This window comes from Bombina bombina, chromosome 4, assembly GCF_027579735.1.
Source record: "Bombina bombina isolate aBomBom1 chromosome 4, aBomBom1.pri, whole genome shotgun sequence".
Classification (NCBI taxonomy): domain Eukaryota; kingdom Metazoa; phylum Chordata; class Amphibia; order Anura; family Bombinatoridae; genus Bombina; species Bombina bombina.
In genome coordinates, this window is record NC_069502.1 from 1127353054 (window position 1) to 1127379961 (window position 26908).

Below are 26908 nucleotides of genomic sequence, written 5' to 3' on the forward strand. Positions count from 1 at the left end.
TATTGCAACCCCTTGCATGTATCGCGCCGATTACGGCTGCGGCAGCATTTTGGATTGAGTCTCTGGAAGAGAACCTTAGTTCATCTACGCTAGACGACATTACGGACAGGCTTAGAGTCCTTAAACTAGCTAATTCATTCATTTCGGAGGCCGTAGTACATTTAACCAAACTTACGGCTAAGAACTCAGGATTCGCCATACAGGCACGTAGGGCGCTGTGGCTAAAATCCTGGTCAGCTGATGTTACTTCTAAGTCCAAATTACTTAATATACCTTTCAAGGGGCAGTCTTTATTTGGGCCCGGTTTGAAAGAAATTATCGCTGACATTACAGGAGGTAAGGGCCACGCCCTACCTCAAGACAAAGCCAAAGCCAAGGCTAGACAGTCTAATTTTCGTCCCTTTCGGAATTTCAAAACAGGAGCAGCATCAACCTCCACTGCACCAAAACAGGAGGGAGCTGTTGCTCGTTACAGGCAAGGCTGGAAGCCTAACCAGTCCTGGAACAAGAGCAAGCAGGCCAGGAAACCTGCTGCTGCCCCAAAGACAGCATGAACCGAGAGCCCCCGATCCGGGACCGGATCTAGTGGGGGGCAGACTTTCTCTCTTCGCCCAGGCCTGGGCAAGAGATGTTCAGGATCCCTGGGCGCTAGAGATCATATCTCAGGGATACCTTCTAGACTTCAAATTATCTCCCCCAAGAGGGAGATTTCATCTGTCAAGGTTGTCAACAAACCAGATAAAGAAAGAAGCGTTTCTACGCTGTGTACAAGATCTGTTATTAATGGGAGTGATCCATCCGGTTCCGCGGTCGGAACAAGGACAAGGGTTCTACTCAAACCTGTTTGTGGTTCCCAAAAAAGAGGGAACTTTCAGGCCAATCTTAGATTTAAAGATTCTAAACAAATTCCTAAGAGTTCCATCGTTCAAAATGGAAACTATTCGGACAATCTTACCCATGATCCAAAAGGGTCAGTACATGACCACAGTGGATTTAAAAGATGCTTACCTTCACATACCGATTCACAAAGATCATCACCGGTATCTAAGGTTTGCCTTCTTAGACAGGCACTACCAGTTTGTAGCTCTTCCATTCGGATTGGCTACGGCTCCAAGAATCTTCACAAAGGTTCTGGGTGCCCTTCTGGCGGTACTAAGACCGCGAGGGATTTCGGTAGCTCCGTACCTAGACGACATTCTAATACAAGCTTCAAGCTTTCAAACTGCCAAGTCTCATACAGAGTTAGTTCTGGCATTTCTAAGGTCGCATGGATGGAAAGTGAACGAAAAGAAGAGTTCTCTTTTTCCTCTCACAAGAGTTCCATTCTTGGGGACTCTTATAGATTCTGTAGAAATGAAGATTTACCTGACAGAAGACAGGTTAACAAAGCTTCAAAATGCATGCCGTGTCCTTCATTCCATCCAACACCCGTCAGTAGCTCAATGCATGGAGGTGATCGGCTTAATGGTAGCGGCAATGGACATAGTACCTTTTGCACGCCTACACCTCAGACCGCTGCAATTGTGCATGCTAAGTCAGTGGAATGGGGATTACTCAGATTTGTCCCCTACTCTGAATCTGAATCAAGAGACCAGAAATTCTCTTCTATGGTGGCTTTATCGGCCACACCTGTCCAGGGGGATGCCATTCAGCAGGCCAGACTGGACAATTGTAACAACAGACGCCAGCCTACTAGGTTGGGGCGCTGTCTGGAATTCTCTGAAGGCTCAGGGACTATGGAATCAGGAGGAGAGTCTCCTTCCAATAAACATCCTGGAATTGAGAGCAGTTCTCAATGCCCTTCTGGCTTGGCCCCAATTAACAACTCGGGGGTTCATCAGGTTTCAGTCGGACAACATCACGACTGTAGCTTACATCAACCATCAGGGAGGGACAAGAAGCTCCCTAGCAATGATGGAAGTATCAAAGATAATTCGCTGGGCAGAGTCTCACTCTTGCCACCTGTCAGCAATCCACATCCCGGGAGTGGAGAACTGGGAGGCGGATTTCTTGAGTCGCCAGACTTTTCATCCGGGGGAGTGGGAACTTCATCCGGAGGTCTTTGCCCAAATACTTCGACGTTGGGGCAAACCAGAGATAGATCTCATGGCGTCTCGCCAGAACGCCAAACTTCCTCTCTACGGGTCCAGATCCAGGGATCCGGGAGCGGTTCTGATAGATGCTTTGACAGCACCTTGGAACTTCGGGATGGCTTATGTGTTTCCACCCTTCCCGCTGCTTCCTCGATTGATTGCCAAAATCAAACAGGAGAGAGCATCAGTGATTCTAATAGCGCCTGCATGGCCACGCAGGACTTGGTATGCAGATCTAGTGGACATGTCATCCTGTCCGCCTTGGTCTCTACCTCTAAGACAGGACCTTCTGATACAGGGTCCATTCAAACATCAAAATCTAACTTCTCTGAAGCTGACTGCTTGGAAATTGAACGCTTAATTTTATCAAAACGTGGTTTTTCTGAGTCGGTTATTGATACCCTGATACAGGCTAGGAAGCCTGTTACCAGAAGGATTTACCATAAAATATGGCGTAAATACCTATACTGGTGCGAATCCAAAGGTTACTCCTGGAGTAAGGTTAGGATCGCTAGGATATTGTCCTTTCTACAAGAAGGTTTAGAAAAGGGTTTATCAGCTAGTTCATTAAAGGGACAGATTTCAGCTCTGTCCATCTTGTTACACAGGCGTCTGTCAGAAAATCCAGACGTCCAGGCCTTTTGTCAGGCTTTAGCTAGGATCAAGCCTGTGTTTAAAGCTGTTGCTCCGCCATGGAGTTTAAACTTAGTTCTTAACGTTTTACAGGGTGTTCCGTTTGAACCCCTTCATTCCATTGATATAAAATTGTTATCTTGGAAAGTTCTGTTTTTAATGGCTATTTCCTCGGCTCGAAGAGTCTCTGAGTTATCAGCCTTACATTGTGATTCTCCTTATCTGATTTTTCACTCAGACAAGGTAGTTCTGCGTACTAAACCTGGGTTCTTACCTAAGGTAGTCACTAACAGGAATATCAATCAAGAGATTGTTGTTCCATCCTTGTGTCCAAATCCTTCTTCAAAGAAGGAACGTCTTCTACACAATCTGGATGTAGTTCGTGCCCTCAAGTTCTACTTGCAGGCAACTAAAGATTTTCGCCAAACTTCTTCCCTGTTTGTCGTTTATTCTGGACAGAGGAGAGGTCAAAAAGCTTCTGCTACCTCTCTCTCTTTTTGGCTTCGTAGCATAATACGTTTAGCCTATGAGACTGCTGGACAGCAGCCTCCTGAAAGAATTACAGCTCACTCCACTAGAGCTGTGGCTTCCACTTGGGCCTTTAAGAATGAGGCCTCTGTTGAACAGATTTGCAAGGCTGCAACTTGGTCTTCGCTTCATACTTTTTCCAAATTTTACAAATTTGACACTTTTGCTTCTTCGGAGGCTATTTTTGGGAGAAAGGTTCTTCAGGCAGTGGTTCCTTCTGTATAATGAGCCTGCCTATCCCTCCCGTCATCCGTGTACTTTTGCTTTGGTATTGGTATCCCAGAAGTAATGATGACCCGTGGACTGATCACACATAACAGAAGAAAACATAATTTATGCTTACCTGATAAATTCCTTTCTTCTGTTGTGTGATCAGTCCACGGCCCGCCCTGTTTTAAGGCAGGTAAATATCTTTTAAATTATACTCCAGTCACCACTTCACCCTTGGTTACTCCTTTCTCGTTGATTCTTGGTCGAATGACTGGGACTGACGTAGAGGGGAGGAGCTATATGCAGCTCTGCTGGGTGAATCCTCTTGCATTTCCTGTTGGGGAGGAGTTATATCCCAGAAGTAATGATGACCCGTGGACTGATCACACAACAGAAGAAAGGAATTTATCAGGTAAGCATAAATTATGTTTTTGCAGTACAGCGGTCCCACCTCTTGCACTCTCTCTCTATCCCCCCTCTCTTTTACTCTCTCTTTCTCCCCTCTCTTTTGCTCTCTCTCTCCCCTCTCTTTTACTCTCTCTCTCCCCCCTCTCTTTTACTCTCTCTCCCCCTCTCTCTTGCTCTCTCCCCCCTTTTTTTTTGCTCTCTCTCCCCCTCTTTTGCTTTCTCTCTCCCCCCTCTCTCTTGCTCTCTCTCTCCCACCCCTCTCTTTTGCTCTTTCTCTCCCCCTCCTCTCTTTTGCTCTCTCTCTCCCCCTCCTCTCTTTTGTTCTCTCTCTCCCCCCCTGTTTTGCTCTCTCTCTCCCCCCCCTGTTTTGCTCTCTCTCTCCCCCCTCTCTTTTGCTCTCTCTCTTCCCCCTCTCTTTTGCTCTCTCTCTTCCCCCTCTCTTTTGCTCTCTCTCTCCCCCTCCTCTCTTTTGCTCTCTCTCTCCCCCCTCTTTTGCTCTCTCTCTCCCCCCTCTCTTTTGCTCTCTCTCTCCCCCTCCTCTCTTTTGCTCTCTCTCTCCCCCCCTGTTTTGCTCTCTCTCTCCCCCCTCTCTTTTGCTCTCTCTCTCCCCCCTCTCTTGCTCTCTCCCCCCTTTTTTTTTGCTCTCTCTCTCCCCCTCTTTTGCTTTCTCTCTCCCCCCTCTCTCTTGCTCTCTCTCTCCCCCCTCTCTTCAACTGGAAAAAGGTAATGACTACTTTTTTCTTATAAGTTAAAGCAAAAAAAATCACAAGTTTTGCAGTATTTGTAATTTTTTTTTTTTAAATGCAAAATTAATTGACCTTTAATAAAAAAAACGAGTGGAAATTAGTGGACCTTTAATGAATAACACAACACAAACTTTTTCTTGTTAAAGGCGGTGAAGTATAGTGCAGATGAGAGGCTTTTCTGTAGGCTTCAAACGTACACGTTTGCACTATTCAATAGCAACGCAACAATGTCCTCGTCCTCTTCCTGTGTCAGACAATAAATATTAAGCTTCACTTTTGTTCTTGACAGTCCTCAACCAAATAAAAAATATATTTAAAAACAAAACAACAAAAACTACTTTTTTGTATTGTGCTGTAGCACTAGCTAATACTTTATTTGAGTTGAATCTGCTGTCTAGTTGCTCCGCTAATTCCTGAATACATTCTTGATAGGAAATAAGGGGTTAATGAATTTATCTTCATGAACGAACAAGGTTGTCAAACTTCAGCTGAACTGAAGTTATATATATAATGTGTATGTGTGTGTGTATGTATATGTGTGTATGTATATATGTGTGTATGTATGTGTGTGTATATATATATATAATACATACAGGGTGTGTGTGTGTGTATATATGTATATATATATATATATATATATACTAGTCCTAAAGCCCGTGTATGTACACAGGCCATTTTTGCAGTACAGCGGTCCCACCTCTTGCACTCTCTCTCTCTCCCCCCTCTCTTTTACTCTCTCTTTCTCCCCTCTCTTTTGCTCTCTCTATCCCCTCTCTTTTACTCTCTCTCTCCCCCCTCTCTTTTACTCTCTCTCCCCCTCTCTCTTGCTCTCTCCCCCCTTTTTTTTTGCTCTCTCTCTCCCCCTCTTTTGCTTTCTCTCTCCCCCCTCTCTCTTGCTCTCTCTCTCCCACCCCTCTCTTTTGCTCTTTCTCTCCCCCTCCTCTCTTTTGCTCTCTCTCTCCCCCTCCTCTCTTTTGCTCTCTCTCTCCCCCCCTGTTTTGCTCTCTCTCTCCCCCCCCTGTTTTGCTCTCTCTCTCCCCCCTCTCTTTTGCTCTCTCTCTTCCCCCTCTCTTTTGCTCTCTCTCTTCCCCCTCTCTTTTGCTCTCTCTCTCCCCCTCCTCTCTTTTGCTCTCTCTCTCCCCCCTGTTTTGCTCTCTCTCTCCCCCCTCTCTTTTGCTCTCTCTCTCCCCCTCCTCTCTTTTGCTCTCTCTCTCCCCCCCTGTTTTGCTCTCTCTCTCCCCCCTCTCTTTTGCTCTCTCTCCCCCCCCTCTCTTGCTCTCTCCCCCCTTTTTTTTGCTCTCTCTCTCCCCCTCTTTTGCTTTCTCTCTCCCCCCTCTCTCTTGCTCTCTCTCTCCCCCCTCTCTTCAACTGGAAAAAGGTAATGACTACTTTTTTCTTATAAGTTAAAGCAAAAAAAATCACAAGTTTTGCAGTATTTGTAATTTTTTTTTTTAAATGCAAAATTAATTGACCTTTAATAAAAAAAACGAGTGGTAAATTAGTGGACCTTTAATGAATAACACAACACAAACTTTTTCTTGTTAAAGGCGGTGAAGTATAGTGCAGATGAGAGGCTTTTCTGTAGGCTTCAAACGTACACGTTTGCACTATTCAATAGCAACGCAACAATGTCCTCGTCCTCTTCCTGTGTCAGACAATAAATATTAAGCTTCACTTTTGTTCTTGACAGTCCTCAACCAAATAAAAAATATATTTAAAAACAAAACAACAAAAACTACTTTTTTGTATTGTGCTGTAGCACTAGCTAATACTTTATTTGAGTTGAATCTGCTGTCTAGTTGCTCCGCTAATTCCTGAATACATTCTTGATAGGAAATAAGGGGTTAATGAATTTATCTTCATGAACGAACAAGGTTGTCAAACTTCAGCTGAACTGAAGTTATATATATAATGTGTATGTGTGTGTGTATGTATATATGTGTGTATGTATGTGTGTGTATATATATATATAATACATACAGGGTGTGTGTGTATATATGTATATATATATATATATATATATATATATATATATATATATATATATATATATATATATAGTATATATATATATATATATATATACTAGTCCTAAAGCCCGTGTATGTACACAGGCCATTTTTGCAGTACAGCGGTCCCACCTCTTGCACTCTCTCTCTATCCCCCCTCTCTTTTACTCTCTCTTTCTCCCCTCTCTTTTGCTCTCTCTCTCCCCTCTCTTTTGCTCTCTCTCTCCCCCCTCTCTTTTACTCTCTCTCCCCCTCTCTCTTGCTCTCTCCCCCCTTTTTTTTTGCTCTCTCTCTCCCCCTCTTTTGCTTTCTCTCTCCCCCCTCTCTCTTGCTCTCTCTCTCCCCCCTCTCTTTTGCTCTTTCTCTCCCCCTCCTCTCTTTTGCTCTCTCTCTCCCCCTCCTCTCTTTTGCTCTCTCTCTCCCCCTCCTCTCTTTTGCTCTCTCTCTCCCCCCCCTGTTTTGCTCTCTCTCTCCCCCCCTGTTTTGCTCTCTCTCTCCCCCCTCTCTTTTGCTCTCTCTCTTCCCCCTCTCTTTTGCTCTCTCTCTTCCCCCTCTCTTTTGCTCTCTCTCTCCCCCTCCTCTCTTTTGCTCTCTCTCTCCCCCTCCTCTCTTTTGCTCTCTCTCTCCCCCCTGTTTTGCTCTCTCTCTCCCCCCTCTCTTTTGCTCTCTCTCTCCCCCCTCTCTTTTGCTCTCTCTCTCCCCCTCCTCTCTTTTGCTCTCTCTCTCCCCCCCTGTTTTGCTCTCTCTCTCCCCCCTCTCTTTTGCTCTCTCTCTCCCCCCTCTCTTTTACTCTCTCTCCCCCTCTCTCTTGCTCTCTCCCCCCTTTTTTTTGCTCTCTCTCTCCCCCTCTTTTGCTTTCTCTCTCCCCCCTCTCTCTTGCTCTCTCTCTCCCCCCTCTCTTTTGCTCTCTCTCTCCCCCTCCTCTCTTTTGCTCTCTCTCTCCCCCCCCCCTGTTTTGCTCTCTCTCTCCCCCCTCTCTTTTGCTCTCTCTCTTCCCCCTCTCTTTTGCTCTCTCTCTTCCCCCTCTCTTTTGCTCTCTCTCTCCCCCTCCTCTCTTTTGCTCTCTCTCTCCCCCTCCTCTCTTTTGCTCTCTCTCTCCCCCTCCTCTCTTTTGCTCTCTCTCTCCCCCCCTGTTTTGCTCTCTCTCTCCCCCCTCTCTTTTGCTCTCTCTCTCCCCCTCCTCTCTTTTGCTCTCTCTCTCCCCCCCTGTTTTGCTCTCTCTCTCCCCCCTCTCTTTTGCTCTCTCTCTTCCCCCTCTCTTTTGCTCTCTCTCTTCCCCCTCTCTTTTGCTCTCTCTCTTCCCCCTCTCTTTTGCTCTCTCTCTTCCCCCTCTTTTGCTCTGTCTCTCCCCCCTCTCTTTTGCTGTCTCTCCCCCCCCTCTTTTGCTGTCTCTCTCCCTCCTCTCTTTTGCTCTCTCTCTCCCTCTCTTTTGCTCTCGCTCTCTCTCCCCCCTCTCTTTTGCTGTCTCCCCCCCTCTCTTTTGCTCTCTCTCTCCCCCCCTGTTGGGCTCTCTCTCTCCCCCCTCTCTTTTGCTCTCGCTCTTCCCCCTCTCTTTCTCCAACATAGGTGTGTCCGGTCCACGGCGTCATCCTTACTTGTGGGATATTCTCTTCCCCAATAGGAAATGGCAAAGAGCCCAGCAAAGCTGGTCACATGATCCCTCCTAGGCTCCGCCTTCCCCAGTCATTCTCTTTGCCGTTGTACAGGCAACATCTCCACGGAGATGGCTTAGAGTTTTTTGATACTTTTGCTTCTTCTGAGGCTATTTTTGGGAGAAAGGTTTTGCAAGCCGTGGTGCCTTCCATCTAGGTGACCTGATTTGCTCCCTCCCTTCATCCGTGTCCTAAAGCTTTGGTATTGGTTCCCACAAGTAAGGATGACGCCGTGGACCGGACACACCTATGTTGGAGAAAACAGAATTTATGTTTACCTGATAAATTACTTTCTCCAACGGTGTGTCCGGTCCACGGCCCGCCCGGGTTTTTTAATCAGGTCTGATAATTTATTTTCTTTAAATACAGTCACCACGGTATCATATGATTTATCCTATGCAAATATTACTACTTTACGTCGGTCGAATGACTGGGGAAGGCGAGCCTAGGAGGATCTATGTGACCCAGCTTTGCTGGGCTCTTTGCCATTTCCTGTTGGGGAAGAGAATATCCACAAGGTAAAGGATGACGCCGTGGACCGGACACACCGTTGGAGAAAGTAATTTATCAGGTAAACATAAATTCTGTTTTTGCTCTCTCTCTCCCCCCCTCTCTTTTGCTGTCTCTCCCCCCCCCCCCTCTTTTGCTGTCTCTCTCCCCTCCTCTCTTTTGCTCTCTCTCTCCTTTTGCTCTCCGCTCTCTCTACCCCCTCCTCTTTTGCTGTCTCTCCCCCCTCCTCTTTTGCTGTCTCCTCCCCCCTCCTCTTTTGCTGTCTCTCCCCCTTCCTCTTTTGCTCTCTCTCCCCCTTCTCTTTTGCTCTCTCTCCCCCTTCTCTTTTGCTCTCCTCTCCCCCTCTTTTGCTCTCTCTCCCCCTCCTTTTGCTGTCTCTCTCCCCCTCTCTATTCTTGCTGTCTCTCTCACCCACTCTTTTGCTGTCTCTTCCCACCTCTCTCTTTTGCTGTCTCTCTCCCCTCTCTCTTTTGCTGTCATCTCTCCCCCTCTCTCTTCTTGCTGTCTCTCTCCCCCTCTCTCTATCCACCCTCTTATGCTCTCTCTATCCACCTCTTATGCTCTCTCTATCCACCCTCTTATGCTTTCTCTGTCCACCCATCTTCTGCTCTCTCTATCCCCCCTCTTTAGAGCTCTCTGTCTCTCGGCATCTGGCCCCGTCTGCGTCAGGCCCGGCCACGCCCACATCGCACCCCGCATGCCAGGTCAGTTGGAAGGCCAGGTGTGTTTGTCCTCGCGCGCAGTCTCTACTGCGCATGACAGCTTCGGACAAACACACTTGGCCTTTTATTATATAGGAGATAGATATTTAGTATATATATAATATATATGTGTGTGTGTGTATATATATATATACTATATATATGTGTGTGTGTGTGTGTATATATATATATATATATATATATAGATATATACCCGTGTATGTATAAATAAAATCACTCTTAGTTACTTTTAATATGTATCTCAGAAAATATATAATAAAATAAGACTTAAAAATAATTTTGTTTGTAGAATCTGTGAAATTCAAGCTGTTGATTGCACTACCATCACATGCTTTACTGTCCGAGAATGTGAAGGCTCTAGTAGAATGGGCTCAAGACCCGCGACGCTATCTCTTCACTGGACATTTCTAATGGAAGCATTACAGATGTGGGATCTCACGACCGCAATGGACATGGTCACAAAAACAGAAGACAAAGGTAAATGTCTTTAATAGTCTGTGTCCTGAACTCTCACTATTATCGAAGTATATATTATGCCATTCTATTTGTGGCAATATGTATTTTTTGTTTATTTTTAAATTCATAGACTAATTTAAAAAAAAAAAAAGAACAGGCCTTTAATATCAGTGCAAGGATCTAATTTGAAGGTCTAGGGACTTTATATAGACAGATCATAAACAGATCATTTGTTTATATTGCATAATTTAAAGTGACATGAAAATCCAACGTGGATAATTCAGTCCATACAATAAAACAACAAACAAAACTTTCCAGTTAACATCTCAAAGTTACTTCCTTATCTTGTGGTCCTTGGGTTAACCCCTTAACGACCGAGGACGTGCAGGGTACGTCCTCAGAAAAAAAGGCAGTTAATGCCTGAGAACGTACCCTGCCACGTCCTCGGTTTGGAAAGCGATCCTGATCACTTCCAGCTGCTTTCCGGTTATTGCAGGATGCCTCGATATCGAGGCATCCTGCAATAACAATTTTTGCCCCTCCGGTGCAGAGAGAGCCACTCTGTGGCCCTCTCTGCACCGGACATCGATGGCCTCATTCGTTGGTGGGTGGGAGCGTAAATGGGAGGTGGGTGGGCGGCCATCGTTGGCTTCTTAGTCAGAGAGGGGGGCGGGATCGCCGGAGGCGCGCACAGGCGCGCGCGCGTGGACAGGGGGCGGCGGCGGCGGCGGGAGGGCGCGTGCACGGGGAGGGAGCGGGTGGGAACCGCTTACACTACAGAAACTTTTGGATATTATTGTACAAAATAATAATAATAAAACGTAATGGAACTCATCTAAGGGATCTGGGAGGGGGTGGGGGATTGATCTGGGGGGGGGGGGGGGGAGCTAGAATACAGAAAAAACTAAAATAAATTTAAAAAAAACATTTTTATATGCAAACTGGGTACTGGCAGACAGCTGCCAGTACCCAAGATGGCCCCCAATAAGGCAATGGGGGGGGTAGAGAGCTGTTTTGGGGGGGATCAGAGAGGTTGGGGGCAAAGGGGGGATCCTACATAGCAGCATATGTAAATATGCTTAAAAAAAAAAAACTTTTATTTTAGTACTGGCAGACTTTCTGCCAGTACTTAAGATGGCGGGGACAATTGTGGGGTGGGGGAGGGAAGAGAGCTCTATGGGAGGGATCAGGGGGTCTGATGTGTCAGGTGGGAAGCTGATCTCTACACTAAAGCTAAAATTAACCCTGCAAGCTCCCTACAAGCTACCTAATTAACCCCTTCACTGCTGGGCATAATTAACGTTTTGTGCGCAGTGGCATTTAGCGGCCTTTTAATTACCAAAAAGCAACACCAAAGCCACATATGTCTGCTATTTCTGAACAAAGGGGATCCCAGAGAATCATTTACAACCATTTGTACCATAATTGCACAAGTTGTTTCTAAATAATTTCAGTGAGAAACCTAAAGTTTGTGAAAAAGTTGACTATTTTTTTTAATTTAATCGTATTTGGCGGTGAAATGGTGGCCTGAAATATACCAAAATGGGCCTAGATCAATACTTGGGGTTGTCTACTACACTACACTAAAGCTAAAATTAACCCTACAAGCTCCCTACAAGTTCCCTAATTAACCCCTGCACTGCTGAGCATAATACACTTGTGGTGTGCAGCAGCATTTAGCGGACTTCTAATTACTTAAAAACAACGCCAAAGCGATATATGTCTGCTATTTCTGAACAAAGGGGATCCCAGAGAAGCATTTACAACCATTTGTGCCATAATTGCACAAAATGTTTGTTAATGATTTCAGTGAGAAACCTAAAATTTGGAAAAATTTTACTTTTTTTTTTTTATTTGATCGCATTTGGCGGTGAAATGGTGGCATGAAATATACCAAAATGGGCCTAGATCAATACTTTGGGATGTCTTCTAAAAAAATATATATACATGTCAAGGGATATTCAGGGATTCCTGAAAGATATCAGTGTTCCAATGTAACTAGCGCTAATTTTGAAAAAAAGTGGTTTGGAAATAGCAAAGTGCTACTTATATTTATGGCCCTATAACTTGCAAAAAAAGCAAAGAACATGTAAACATTGGGTATTTATAAACTCTGGACAAAATTTAGAAACTATTTAGCATGGGTGTTTTTTGGTGGTTGTAGATGTGTAACAGATTTTGGGGGTCAAAGTTAGAAAAAGTGTGTTTTTTTCCATTTTTTCCTCATATTTTATAATTTTTTTTATAGTAAATTATAAGATATGATGAAAATAATGGTATCTTTAGAAAGTCCATTTAATGGCGAAAAAAACGGTATATAATATGTGTGGGTACAGTAAATGAGTAAGAGGAAAATTACAGCTAAACACAAAGACCGCAAAAATGTAAAAATAGCCTTGGTCCCAAACGGACAGAAAATGGAAAAGTGCTGTGGTCATTAAGGGGTTAAACCAGGCCCCTTTTCCGTGGGGCATACTAAAGTAGACACAGTAGCATGCACGTGTGTTGAGTACTATGTGGCAGCAGTGTGCATAGCAATGTTACACAAGTAACCTGTTGAAGGAGCTTTAGCGTGCAGTAGAACTCTATGATTAACTAGAAATCACTGTACAGCTAGAAGCACTTTTAGTTGGTGTTGAGTCTTCACTACAAGAGTACAACTCTATTTGGGTTGGCAACATCTGAACACTGTGTAGTAGTAGTAAGTGAAATCAAAGGTGTGGGTGTTCCCTGCCTATTCCTGGTAAAGCTTCCTCTACAGGCTGTTATTTAACTTTGCTATGCTGCAGGCACATAGTGCTCAGGAAACATGCATGAGCCTTATCCACATCTACTGTTATGGAAAGGGGACAAGTTTCAACCTAGCATACTAAAAGAAAAAGATGCACTTTATAACAGAAGAAAATGGGAAAGATGTTTAGAAAAGTTTAATTTTAAGTTCCATGCACTTTTTAATTGATACTTTTGTTCATGTAATTGGCAAGATTCCATGAGCTAGTGACGTATGGGATATACAATCCTACCAGGAGGGGCAAAGTTTCCCAAACCTCAAAATGCCTATAAATACACCCCTCACCACACCCACAATTCAGTTTTAAAAACTTTGCCTCCCTATGTAGGTGGTGAAGTAAGTTTGTGCTTGATTTTCTTCTGTGATATTCGCTTCTCAGCATTTTGAAGCCCAATTCCTCTCAGAGTACAGTGAATGTCAGAGGGATGTGAAGAGAATATTGCCTATTGATTTTATGGTTTTCCTCACGGGAGATCTTTTCAAAGGTTCTCTGTAATCAGTTGTAGAGATTCATCTCCTACCTCCCTTTTCAGATTGACGATATACTCTCATATTCCATTACCTCTACTGTTACTGTTTCAGTACTGGTTTGGCTATCTGCTATATGTGGATGGGTGTCTTTCGGTAAGTATGTTTTCATTACTTAAGACACTCTCAGCTATGGTTTGGCACTTTATGTATTAACTAGTCCTAAAGCCCGTGCACACGAGCCATTTTTTTCTCTTGCTCCACTCTCCTTTGCTCTCTCTGGCCCCCCTCTCCTTTGCTCTCTCTCGCCCCCTCTCCTTTGCACTCTCTCGCCCCCCTCTCCTTTTGCTCTCTCTCGCCCCCTCTCCTTTTGCTCTCTCTCTCCCCCTCTCCTTTGCTCTCTCTCGCCCCCCTCTCTTTTGCTCTCTCTCGCCCCCCTCTCTTTTGCTCTCTCTCGCCCCCCCTCTCCTTTGCTCTCTCTCGCCCCCCCTCTCCTTTGCTCTCTCTCGCCCCCCCTCTCCTTTGTTCTCTCTCGCCCCCCTCTCCTTTGTTCTCTCTCGCCCCCCTCTCCTTTGTTCTCTCTCGCCCCCCTCTCCTTTGCTCTCTCTCGCCCCCCTCTCCTTTGCTCTCTCTCGCCCCCCTCTCCTTTGCTCTCTCTCGCCCCCCTCTCCTTTGCTCTCTCTCGCCCCCCTCTCCTTTGCTCTCTCTCGCCCCCCTCTCCTTTGCTCTCTCTCGCCCCTCTCTCCTTTGCGCTCTCTCGCCACCCTTCTCCTTTGCTCTCTCTCGCCCCCCTCTCCTTTGCTCTCTCTCCCCCCCTCTTTAGCTCTTTCTCCCCCTCTCTTTAGCCCTTTCTCCCCCCTTTCTTTAGCCCTCTCTTACCCCTCTCTTTTGCCCCCTCTTCCTCCTCTCTTTTGCTCTCTCTATCTCTTCCCCACTCTTTGTTGCTCTCAGGCCACGCCCACTCATGGACCGACCACGCCCCCGCAACCGCCGATCTGAAGTTGATCCTAAAAGCCAGGTATGTTTGTCCTCGAGCAGTCTCTACTGCGCATGACTGCATCTGACAAACATACCTGGCCTTTTATTATATAGGATGTAAAGTTCTAAATATATGTAGTATTGTAGTATTTGCCATGAGTCAGGTTTATCTATATTTCCTTTTGCAGACCATCAGTTTCAAAATTGGGAAAAACATTTATAGGAAGTTATTTTTTTCTTACTTGGGGTATAGTCTTTTCTTCGAAATTGACTGTTTTCATTAATTCTCGCGGGCAAAATTGGGCTTGCGAGGCCGCAAAATGCTGATGTTTATTGCGTCATTCTTGGCGCGACGGTACGTTCGGTGATGCAAATTTGTAATTTCCTGCTTCTTAGTTGACGCCAGGTTGCGTCTGCCATGACATGAGTTGCGTCATTTCCGGATGTTGTTAGCGCCAAAAAATTTAATTTTGTGTTGTACGTCATACTTGGCTCCAAATAATTTATTCATTTAAACCCCACTTCCTATATGCCTCTTGCCTTTTTCTATGCTCAGGGGGCTATGCTGTTTGCATTTTTTCCCCTTTCCTGAAACTGCCATATAAGGAAATTGATCATTTTGCTTTATATGTTGTTGTTTTTTCTCTTACATTTGCAAGATGTCTCAATCTGATCGTTTCTCAGAAACCACTGTTGGATTCCTGCTGCCTGATAACAATTCTACCAAAGATAATTGTATCTGTTGTAATGTTAGCGGAGATTATATCTCCAGCTGTGGTATGTAATAGTTGTCATGATAAGCTTTTACATGCAGAGAATGTATCCACTAGTACAATGTCTGTTGTTCCTTCAACATCTAATGTACATGATATCCCTGTGAATATAAAAGATTTTATTGCTGATGCGATTCAGAAGGCTTTGTGTGCTATTCCGCCTTCTAATAAACATAAAAAGTCTTTTAAAACTTCTCATAAAGTTGATGAAATTTCAAATGACCGACAACATACTAAATTATCCTCCTCTGATGAAGATCTATCTGATTCAGAAGATCCTACCTCAGATATTGACACTGACAAATCTTCTTATCTCTTTAAGATGGAGTATATTCGTTCTTTGTTAAAAGAGGTGTTGATTACTTTGGATATTGAGGAAACTAGTCCTCTTGATACTAAAACTAGTAAACGTTTAAATTCTGTTTGTAAACCTCCTGTGGTTACTCCAGAGGTTTTTCCAGTTCCTGATGCTATTTCTGATATGATTTCAAAGGAATGGAATAGGCCTGGTACTTCTTTTATTCTTTCTTCATGGTTTAAAAAAATGGTATCCTTTGCCAGCAGTTAGATTAGAGTTTTGGGAAAAAATCCCCAAAGTTTATGGGGCTATTTCTACTCTTGCTAAACGTACTACTATCCCTATGGAAGATAGTACTTCCTTTACGGATACTTTAGATAGGAAACTTGAATCTTATCTAAGAAAAGCTTATTTATATTCTTGCTATCTTCTCAGGCCTGCCATTTCTATGGCTGATGTTGCAGCTGCATCAACTTTTTGGTTGGAAAGCTTAGCGCAACAGGAAACAGACCCTGATTTGTCTAGCATTGTTCGCTTGCTTCAACATTCTAATCATTTTATCTGTGATGCCATTTTTGATATAATCTATGTCTTTAGCTATTTTAGTTAGAAGAGCTTTGTGGCTCAAATATTGAAATGCTGACATGGTATCAACTGTCACTGGGGGGAAGGGAGTTTTTTTACCTCAGGATAAGAGATCTAAGGGTAAATCTAAAGCTTCTAATCGATTTCGTTCTTTTCGACAGAATTAGGAACAGAAAACCAATCGTTCCCCCAAAGAATCTGGTTCCAATTGGAAACCTTAAAGGGACAGTCTACACCAGAATTTTTATTGTTTTAAAAGATAGATAATCCCTTTATTACTCATTTCCCAGTTTTGCATAACCAACAGTTATATTAATATACTTTTAACCTATGTGATTATATTGTATCTAAGCCTCTGCAAACTGCCCCTTTTTTCAGTTCTTTTGACAGACTTGCAGTCTAGCCTATCAGTGCCTGCTCCCAGATAACTTCTCGTGCACGAGCACAGTATTATCTATATGAAATACATGAACTAACACCCTCTAGTGGTGAAAAACTGTTAAAATGCAATCTGAAAGAGGTGGCCTTCAAGGTCTAAGAAATTAGCATATGAACCTCCTAGGTTAAGCTTTCAACTAAGATTACCAAGAGAACAAAGCAAAATTGGTGATAAAAGTAAATTGGAAAATTGTTTAAAATTACATGCTCTATCTGAATCATGAAAGTTTATTTTGGCCTAGACTGTCCCTTTAAATCCAAGCCGTTTAAGAAACCAAAGCCAGCCCCCAAGTCTGCATGAAGGTGCAACCCTCATTCCAGCTCAGCTTGTGGGGGGCAGATTTCCAAGCCATTTGGGCAAGTTCTGTCCAAAATCAATGGATTAAGAGTATTGTCTCTCAGGGGTATCGAATAGGATTCAGAGTAAGACCTCCTGTGAGAAGATCTTTTCTCTCACACGTCCCAGCAAATCCAGTGAAGGCTCAGACTTTTCTGAAGTGTGTTTTAGATCTAGAGCTTTCAGGGGTAATCATACCAGTTTTGTTTCAGGAATAGGTTCTGGGGTTTTATTCGAATCTGTTCATTGTCCCAAAGAAAGAGAAAATTTATTCAGGCCAGTTCTGGATATGAAAATTTTGATTTTTTTTTTGTAAAAGTGCTAACTTTGCTTGTTTATATATGAGACCTCTCTAGCTTTGTATGCTGAATCAGTGGTGCAGGGATTATACAAGGTTATCACAATTAATATCCTTAAATCCCAATGTTCGACTCTCTCTGACTTGGGGGTTAGATCACCATTGTATAGTTCAAGGGGCCTCTTTTGTTCGTCCAACCTGGACTGTGATCACAACAGATGCAAGTCTTTTAGGTTAGGGAGCTGTCTGGGGATCTCTGACAGCACAAGGGGTTTGGAAATCTCAAGAGTCAAGGTAACCAATCAATATTTTAGAACTCCGTGCTATTTTCAGGGCTCTTCAGGTTTGGCCTCTGTTGAAGAGATAACCGTTAATTTGTTTTCAGACAGGCAATATCACAACTGTGGCATATGTCAATCATCAGGATGGGACTCTCAGTCCCCTAGCTATGAAAGAAGTATCTCGGATACTTTCTTGGGCATAATCCAGCTCTTATCTAATTTCTGCGGTACATATCCCAGGTGTAGACAATTGGGAAGCGGATTATCTCAGCCATCGGACTTTACATCCGGGGGAGTGGTCGCTCCATCCAGATGTGTTTTTTCAGATTGTTCAGATGTGGGGTCTTCCAGAAATAGATCTGATGGCTACACATCTAAACAAGAAACTTCCCAGGTACTTGTCCAGGTCCAGAGATCCTCAGGCAGAGTTGGTGGATGCGTTAGCAGTTCCTTGGTTTTACCAACCTGCTTATATCTTCCCGCTTCTAGTTCTTCTTCCAAGAGTGATCTCCAAGATCATCATGGAACGATAATTTGTGTTTCTGGTAGCACCAGCATGGCCTCACAGGTTCTGGTATGCAGATCTTGTCCGGATTTTCAGTTGCCAATCTTGGCCACTTCCTTTAAGACCAGACCACCTGTCTCAAGGGATGTTTTTCCATCAGGATCTCAAATCATTAAATTTGAAGCTATGGAAATTGAACGCTTAGTCATAGAGGTTTCTCTGACTCAGTGATTGATACTAAGTTACAGGATCATAAATCTATCTCTAGGAAGATTTATTATCGATTTTGTAAGACTTACATTTAATGGTGTACTTCTTATAAATTCTGGCATTCTTTTAGAATTCCTAGAATTTTACAGTTCTTCAGGATGGTTTGGATAAAGGTTTGTCTGCAAGTTCCTTGAAGGGACAAATCTCTGTTCTTTCTGTTTTATTTCACATAAAGATTGCTAAACTTCCTGATATTCTATTTTGTACAGGCTTTGGTCTGTATCAAGCCTGTCATTAAATCAGTCTCTCCTCCTTGGAGTCTTAATTTGGTTTTTATGGCTTTACAGGCTCCTCCTTTTGAGCCTATGCATTCTTTGGACATTAAACTACTTTCTTGGAAAGTGTTGTTCCTTTTGGCCATCTCTTCTGCCAGAAGAGTTTCCGAATCATCTGCTCTTTCTTGTGAGTCTCCTTTTCTGATTTTTCATCAGGATAAGGCAGTTTTGCGGACTTCATTTAAATTTCTACCTAAGGTTGTGAATTCTAACAACATTAATAGGGAACTTGTTGTCCCCTCTTTGTGTCCTAATCCTAAGAATTCTTTGGAGAGATCCTTACCGTCTCTGGATGTTGTAAGAGCTTTGAAATATTATGTTGAAGCTACTGATTTCAGGAATACTTCTAGTCTATTTGTTGTCTTTTCTGGTTCTAAGAAAGGTCAGCAAGCTTCTGCCATTTCCTTGGCATCTTTGTTAAAGCTTTTGATTCATCAGGCTTATTTGGAGTCGGGTCAGGCCCCGCCTCAGAGAATCACAGCTCATTCTACTAGATCAGTCTCCACTGCGTGGGCTTTTAAGAATGAAGCTTCAGTTGATCAGATTTGCAAAGCAGCAACTTAGTCTTCTTTGCATACATTTACTAAATTCTACCGTTTTGATGTATTTGCCTCTTCGGATGCAGTTTTTAGTAGAAAAGTTCTTCAGGCAGCTGTTTGTTTGATTCCTCTACTTTTGTTTTAAGTTTTTTTTCTTTTCAATTATGAGAAAAAAACGTATTTTTTGGACTGTGGATTTAATTTCTTTCAGCGGAAAATGGCTGTTATTATTTTTTATCCTTCCCTTTCTAGTGACTCTTCTGTGGAGTTCCACATTTTGGTTATTACTATCCCATATATCACTAGCTCATGGACTCTTGCCAATTAAATGAAAGAAAACATAATTTATGCAAGAACTTACCTGATAAATTCATTTCTTTCATATTGGCAAGAGTCCATGGGACCCACACTTTTTATGGTGGTTTTAATTTTTTGTATAAAGCACAATTATTTTTTTTAATTATTTTTTTTAATGCTTTTTACTCCTTTTTCTATCACCTCACTACTTGGCTATTCGTTAAACTGAATTGTGGGTGTGGTGAGTGGTGTATTTATAGGCATTTTGAGGTTTGGGAAATTTTGCCCCTCCTGGTAGGATTATATATCCCATACGTCACTAGCTTATGGACTCTTGCCAATATGAAAGAAATTAATTTATCAGGTAATTTCTTACATAAATTATGTTTTTTGTTAAATAATGTTGAGTAGCTTTTTGTGTAGAATAGCCTGAGTCACAGTTTTTATATTGTGTGCATAGTGTATAGTTTGCCACTAGTGTGGTGGTTTACAAACCTTTTTGTTGTCATAGCTATGAAATTTGTTAACCTAATTTTATTTTTCATATGCTTACAAAACAACAAGAACTTGTAATGTTAATTAACTACTGTAAGCTAAGTAATATGTATGAGCAATGTTGCGTGTCTCTAAAAAATTATCTAAAAGGATATAATAAACTATTTTGTATCTTTCCATCCTCAGACCTTATCTTGTGTGATACTTTTGCTTAGTTCTCTAACTCAACAGAATTTTTTTTATTTGCTAAGAATCACTGAACTAGAGTCGGTTTATAATCTTGTATACTCTGACCAGAAGCGAGGGGCATTTAGTAAAAAATAAAGTCTGTTGAATGTATTGCTTTTACCAAAATGTTATATTTGTTTTACCAAACATTAGATAACTATTTTTGGAAATTAATTTCCTTCTGTGGTACATACAATTCAGACAGGGATATAATCTAAGGGCCCCAAGGGTTACAAAATTATAAAAACCACCAATACTTATGTGCCAAAAAAAAATGAAAAAGTAGTAGCAAATAAAAAGATATATACAATTCAAATAGAATCTTCGATTAATATAATTTGTTTATGAATTCCCATAAATAGAATATCAAATGTAACACGGAATTAACATTTGAATGCTAATTCCCATAGACTTGTATTGAAATATGACAATCAACATTCAAATGTTAATATTCGGATATAACATTTGAATATCTGTTCCCGTTAGACTTCTTTGATAGTCTATGGAAGCCAGCATTCAAATGTTTGTTTTAAAAGTTGAATGGTCACAATTGTTCTGTGGAAGCATTTGATTGGGGAAGCAAATCTTAACAGGAGTAATTGTTCTTTGAATTGAATGTGAGAAATGGACATCTGTCTATCCCTTGTCTTTGTTTTGAAATGGATTTTACCTAGTAATACATTGTGGATTGCTTTGTTATAATACGATATAACAATTAAAATACTTGACAATAATAGGTGTAAATAAAATATCATACAATGTGTGCAACTGAAACCTTTCAAAATCCAAAGTTTTATACTGAGAGAATGACATCATGACCATTTTGGTATTTTTCTCACCCTAATTCTGTATGACATCCCCAGCAGTGGGCTATGATTCTGATTGATAATTAGTATGTTACACTAAGTGGTTTATCTGTTTAACATATTTAGAACAAAAAACATACAAGCAAATTTAGAATAATAATAATTTAGTTTTGTTGTTGTAAAGTGACTTTAAATGACTTGCAGAAACAAGCAATATGGGCTGATACATTTGTGGATTTTATGCTAAGTCTGGCGTTATCTTTGAATAATATTTGTCTTTTATAGATGTTGGAGGGCCAACAGAAGAAGAGCCTATTAACATTATTAGACCAATGTGATCTCAGTTCATCTCGTTGTGCCACGCCCAACATCAGTCCAGCAACCCTCTGTAGTTCACCAAAGCCGTCTACGGGACTCCATTTCAAGGTAAAAAAAAAATAATTTTAGAGTTTCTGTGATGCTGTTTATGTAATTTGTGCAGCATCACAATTATTTAATTGAAAAATTTTTATATAAATCCAGTGAGGTTCCTTGGTTTCATTAATAAGTGACACCAGGTTTAGTTTTTTTACACTGTACTCCAGCACTTTGGAATTTAAATATAAACCCTGTCCAAGAAGATTTTATATAGGACTGTCATCTTTAATATGAGGCAATCTTACATTCATAAGCTGGGAACTGTATAGTAATTACAGCCATTATTTTGCATAGCTCCTTCATTGTAGGGGACCAAAAGTAAATAATCCAGTAACATAATCTTATTGTCATTAAATGTAGTATTTAGTTGCAAACTCTTTGCATTTACATGTTTATAATATGTGACCCATTGACATCACCGGATGCTTTCTTTTTGATACTCTGCCAGGCCTGTGTTGTAGATAATCTTTAGTTTCCCTGTTTGTTTCAGGGCATTTCCCCATGTCCACACATCTTCAGTAAAGTAAAAAGTAAAGTGATTGATTTTAGCAAGTTTTGAGACCATTTTTCTTTCGGTCCCTTAAACTCTTTAGTTCCTTTTGCATTACTTTTGGGGTCAGAGACCCATTGCAGTGTAAAACACCTTCTAGTAGGGTTATAAGGAACACAGTTTGATGGTTTAATTTAGAGTAGAAGATTCATCATCCTGGTGCCATCAGCAGCCATGACATCTAATGATATAATAGCTAGTTCCTTATATCCAGACCACAACACCATGTGTTACCTAGCTTTTTATAAGCAAATTTGAACCTGTCCATTCTTTCCTGAGGCTTATTAGTAGTTTTCATCTTATAGTAAACTTCTTAACATTGGTGTAGGTATTATTTGATACTTGTATGCCTACATAGTGATCTTGTTTACTTTACATAGTGATCTGTTTACTTTACATAGTCATCTTGTTTACTTTACATTAGTCATCTTGTTTACTTTACATAGTCCTCTTGTTTACTTACATAGGCTCTTGTTTACTTTATATGGGGCTCTTGTTACTTTATATAGGGCAACTTGTTTACTTTATATGGGGCTCTTGTTTACTTTACATAGGGCTCTTGTTTACTTTACATAGGGCTCTTGTTTTCTTGTTTACTTTACATAGTGATCTTGTTTACTTTACATAGTCCTCTTGTTTACTTTACATAGTCCTCTTGTTTATCTTGTTTACTTTACATAGTCCTCTTGTTTACTTTACATAGTCCTCTTGTTTACTTTGCATAGTCCTCTTGTTTATCTTGTTTACTTTACATAGTGCTCTTGTTTACTTTACATAGTCATCTTGTTTACTTTACATAGTCCTTTTGTTTACTTTACATAGTCCTCTTGTTTACTTTATATAGGGCTATTATTTACTTTATATGGAGCTCTTGTTTACTTTAAATAGGGCTCTTTTTACTTTACATAGTCCTCTTGTTTACTTTACATGGGGCTCTTGTTTACTTTACATAGTCCTCTTGTTTTATCTTGTTTACTTTTACATTGTGCTCTTGTTTTTCTTGTTTACTTTACATAGTCATCTTGTTTACTTTTACATAGTCATCTTGTTTACTTTACATAGTCCTCTTGTTTTACTTACATAGGGCTCTTGTTTACTTTATATGGGGCTCTTGTTTACTTTATATGGGTCTCTTGTTTACTTTATATAGGGCTCTTGTTTACTTTATATAGGCTCTTGTTTACTTTATATGGGGCTCTTGTTTACTTTACATAGGGTTCTTGTTTACTTTACATAGGGCTCTTGTTTTCTTGTTTACTTTACATAGTGATCTTGTTTACATAGTCCTCTTGTTTACTTTACATAGCCCTCTTGTTTATCTTGTTTACTTTACATAGTGATCTTGTTTACTTTACATAGTCCTTTTGTTTACTTTATATAGGGCTATTATTTACTTTATATGGAGCTCTTGTTTACTTTACATAGGGCTCTTTTTTACTTTACATAGTCCTCTTGTTTATCTTGTTTACTTTACATAGTGCTCTTGTTTTTCTTGTTTACTTTACATAGTCCTCTTGTTTACTTTACATAGGGCTCCTTGTTTTCTTGTTTACTTTTACATAGTCCTCTTGTTTATCTTGTTTACTTTACATAGCAATGAGAATATGCATTATTATTATTAGCATTATCGGTTATTTGTAGAGCGCAAAACGGATTCGCAGCGCTAAATGCATGCTCACAAAGGACTAACCGATGTTATAAGGACACAAACCTAGCCAAGAAAGAGCAGGTGATTGTCCAATTACTTTTGCTCCCCTAAAATAAAAGGTCTGGTTAAGGCTGTAATCCCTGTATGGTTTATGGAAGTAACTACTGTCAAATTAAAGCTTATATCTGCATTTTATCATCCTAGCCCACTGCATTGGATTACAGAGCCATAACAACTTGTGTGATTTTTATAGGCCTTTATTTGTAGGGGAACAGGTATTTTCAGTTAAACTTGCCCATTTTTAAGGTTTTAACTTCTATTCTGACATCTCAGCAGTATATGAGGGTCTTAATGCTATGGGAACGTTCTTTCAACGCAAAAAGTCTTAATTATAATAGATGTAACCGGGTGCAGAGTCTGACAGTTTAATAATGTTGCTTATAGGGACAGTCTACACCAGAATTGTTATTGTTAAAAAGAAAGATAATCCCTTTGTTTACCCCATTCCCCAGTTTTGCATAACCAACACAGTTTTATTTATATCTTTTTACCTCTGTGATTATCTTGTATCTAAGTCTCTGCAAACTGCCCCTTTATTTGTTCTTTTGACAGACTTGCAGTTTAGCCAATCAGTGATGGCTCACAGTAACTTCACGTGCATGAGCACAGTGTTATCTATATGAAACACATGAACTAACACCCTCTAGTGGTGAAAAACCTGTTTAAAATGCATTCTTAAGAGGGCGGCCTTCAATGTCTAAGAAATTATCATATGAACCTCCTAGGTTAAGCTTTCAACTAAGAATACCAAGAGAACAAAGAAAAATTGGTGATAAAAGTAAATTGGAAAATTGTTTAAAATTACATGCCCTATCTGAATCATGAACGTTTTTTTTGGACTAGACTGTCCCTTTAAATCTTACAAAAGATGTATGTGCCACTGTCTTGTATAATGCAGTCTCAGAGCTCTGCCAACCATGCACTTCCTTACAAGAATTGTAGGTTTAACCCATCAAGACTGCATAACCACCTTAAAACCTTGCTTGATCATTTAGTTATTTTGACCAGTGATACTTGACAGTGAGACACTTCTGCTAAATCGGTGTGTTAATTGCTGGGTATATTTAATGGACTTGTTCAGCTTTGTTCTTTTTATATGCACAAGGAACAAATCTGATCCTGAAAATATTGTACTTTAACCTTTCTCTGTTAACCATTAAAAGGTATTAATAAAGTCTGAAAAGCACAGGGACATTTAGAACTCAAATACAACGTGGAATAAAATTCTGTCTTTATTTTATACAAAGTGAAAAACAGTCCAGCAGGTAAATCACACCTTGCATAGGGCTCCTATATGTTTAATGCTTATAAAGCACTTTGGATGGGGTGTGTTACCTTTACTCAACCTGTTTTTATTATTGTACGTTCCTTTCTTTCTTGCATTCTGTTGGGACTAATTCTGTAAACTTTTTTTTTTAAATTGTTTTCAATCATGTATATAAATTATGCTGAATGTGAACACAGACCAGTCTGATTACAGCTGACAAGCTGAAACGTGTCAGATGGGTCATGCAGTTTGTCATATCTATGGATTTTATATCCTAATGTTTTTACTACAACCTGGATTAAAGGGACATATGTAAGTGTAAGTGTGGTAACCAAGCGCTAAAATAATCCCTAAGCTGTACACAAAAAAGAGGGTCTAACCAACCCCCAAAGGAGAGATGAATATCAAAAGGGTAGTGAGTACAGCGCCAAAGAAAGGCCAAGGGATAAATATACACACTACAAAAATGTGTATTAAATATGATTTAATAAAACATTAAAATCAATGAAAAATGGGAATTAATACCTTAAAGTTAAAAACAATAAATAACAATAGTGTCTGGAATGGTAGAAGAAAGCAAAATATTCCCTATTAGTGAGAATATAATTCAGATGTGCAGTTGGATAACAGCTAGCAATGAAAATCAATAAAAGGGCAATACAGTAAACAGCTAATCAATCATGGATCCATGGATAATAATGAGGTTAAGAATAATTATATAAATTCAATAAGTGTGATGTGCAATGTGATGTACCAAACAATGCAAAAGAGAAATCAATAAATCAAATAATGCGCATAAAAAATATGTGTTAATAGCACTGCAGCACAAAAAACACAAAAAATAAAAATAAGAAAATTATAAAAGGTGAAAAAATTGGTTGCAATGAAATGTCACAATGAGTGCAAATGATGAAAATGAAGACAAAAGTAGTGGAAAAATAAAAATTCAAAAATTGATGTCCAACAAACGTTAGTGAAGAACAGAGAAAAAATTTTTTTTTTTGCTTGTATAATCCAAATAAGTGAGTGAAAAGTCAAAAAAAGGCACATGAAAAGACCTTGGATCCTGATGGCGAAAGTTCTCAGGCAGTTCCTGACGGCGATCAGCTGCTCATCCAATGTCCTAATGTCTTCCTGTAACCAAAGTTTAAAACATAGCGTAACACATCCTAAAAAACAATATAACTTATGAAAAAATGCTTACCAATGGGTCTACTCGTTTCAGTCCACAGTGGACCTTTATCAAGACTGATACACTGGTAAGCTCAACGTCTTTAAATAGGGATATCACTTAGATGACCGGATGGGACTTAGAACATTCTACTTCCGGTTTCGCAAACAGTATTAAAAAAAAAAATATATATATATATATATATATATATATATATATATATTTGTAATGTATGTTAATTAACATATTTAATCTTCTATATGTTAATTGGATATGTGTCCTTACAGAAATTCTGCTCGCTTATATTGCTCTATAATATGCTTAGTACATTATAGTGCCCAGGAGCGTAACGTCACTTCCGGTTTGCGGACTTGACAGTGTTAGGTGTTATTTAGAATTAGGCATTGCTGCTCTAAGAGTGAATCACTGTATCTAGGGACATGATGTCACATCATAATTACGGAGTTATCGTTAACAGAAAGTGGCATAAATACAGTATAATTGTGCATAAGGAAATTATTACGAAATCCTGGTATTTGATTGGTCGTGACATCACGACCCCAATCTCTCTGTTCCTATTGGTAGTTAAGGAGGGGGTGTGCGGGTAATGTCCATCCTGATTGGATGTTAGATCGAATTCATCGATGGCTTTGAGAAAAAAATAATACAGTGCATAAGGGAGTTAGTACTTGATGTAGATTTATGTATTACGATGTCCATGTGGGTAATGTCCATCCTAATTGGAAATCGAATTCACAGATGGCTTTCAAAGGAAATAATACAGTGCATAAGGAGTTAGTACTTGATGTAGATTTATGTATTGCGATGTTCTGGGTATTTGATTGTCGTGACATCACGACCCAATTTTCTCTATTCCCATTGGTAGTTAAGGAGGGGGTGTGTGGGTAATGTCCATCCTGATTAGATGTTAGATCACAGAAGGCTTAAAAAGACATAATACAGTATAGAGTGAACTTAACAGTCTACGATGAATATAATCACCTTGTCAAGTATGTGTTTATATAATGCCAAGAGGGTGAATAGTAAAAAAGTGGGGGCAAACATTGAAAAAATTGGGGGCAAACATTAAAAATGTGGAAAAAAACGGGTATTGGAAGCTCTATAACTTTCCTGACAACAGATGTTAATAATACAGCAATCGATTT

General features: G+C 40.5%; 1 protein-coding gene across 1 annotated transcript in view; it reads left to right on the top strand.

The window, feature by feature from the left end:
* The window catches only part of KCTD3 (potassium channel tetramerization domain containing 3), a 237441-nt gene that overhangs the window by 187102 nt on the left and 23431 nt on the right, over window positions 1-26908 (top strand). Inside the window, 6 exon segments of the mRNA XM_053712496.1 lie at window positions 9801-9888; window positions 9890-9916; window positions 9919-9988; window positions 20915-20940; window positions 20942-21013; window positions 21015-21055. Coding sequence (XP_053568471.1) covers window positions 9801-9888; window positions 9890-9916; window positions 9919-9988; window positions 20915-20940; window positions 20942-21013; window positions 21015-21055 — 324 coding nt within the window.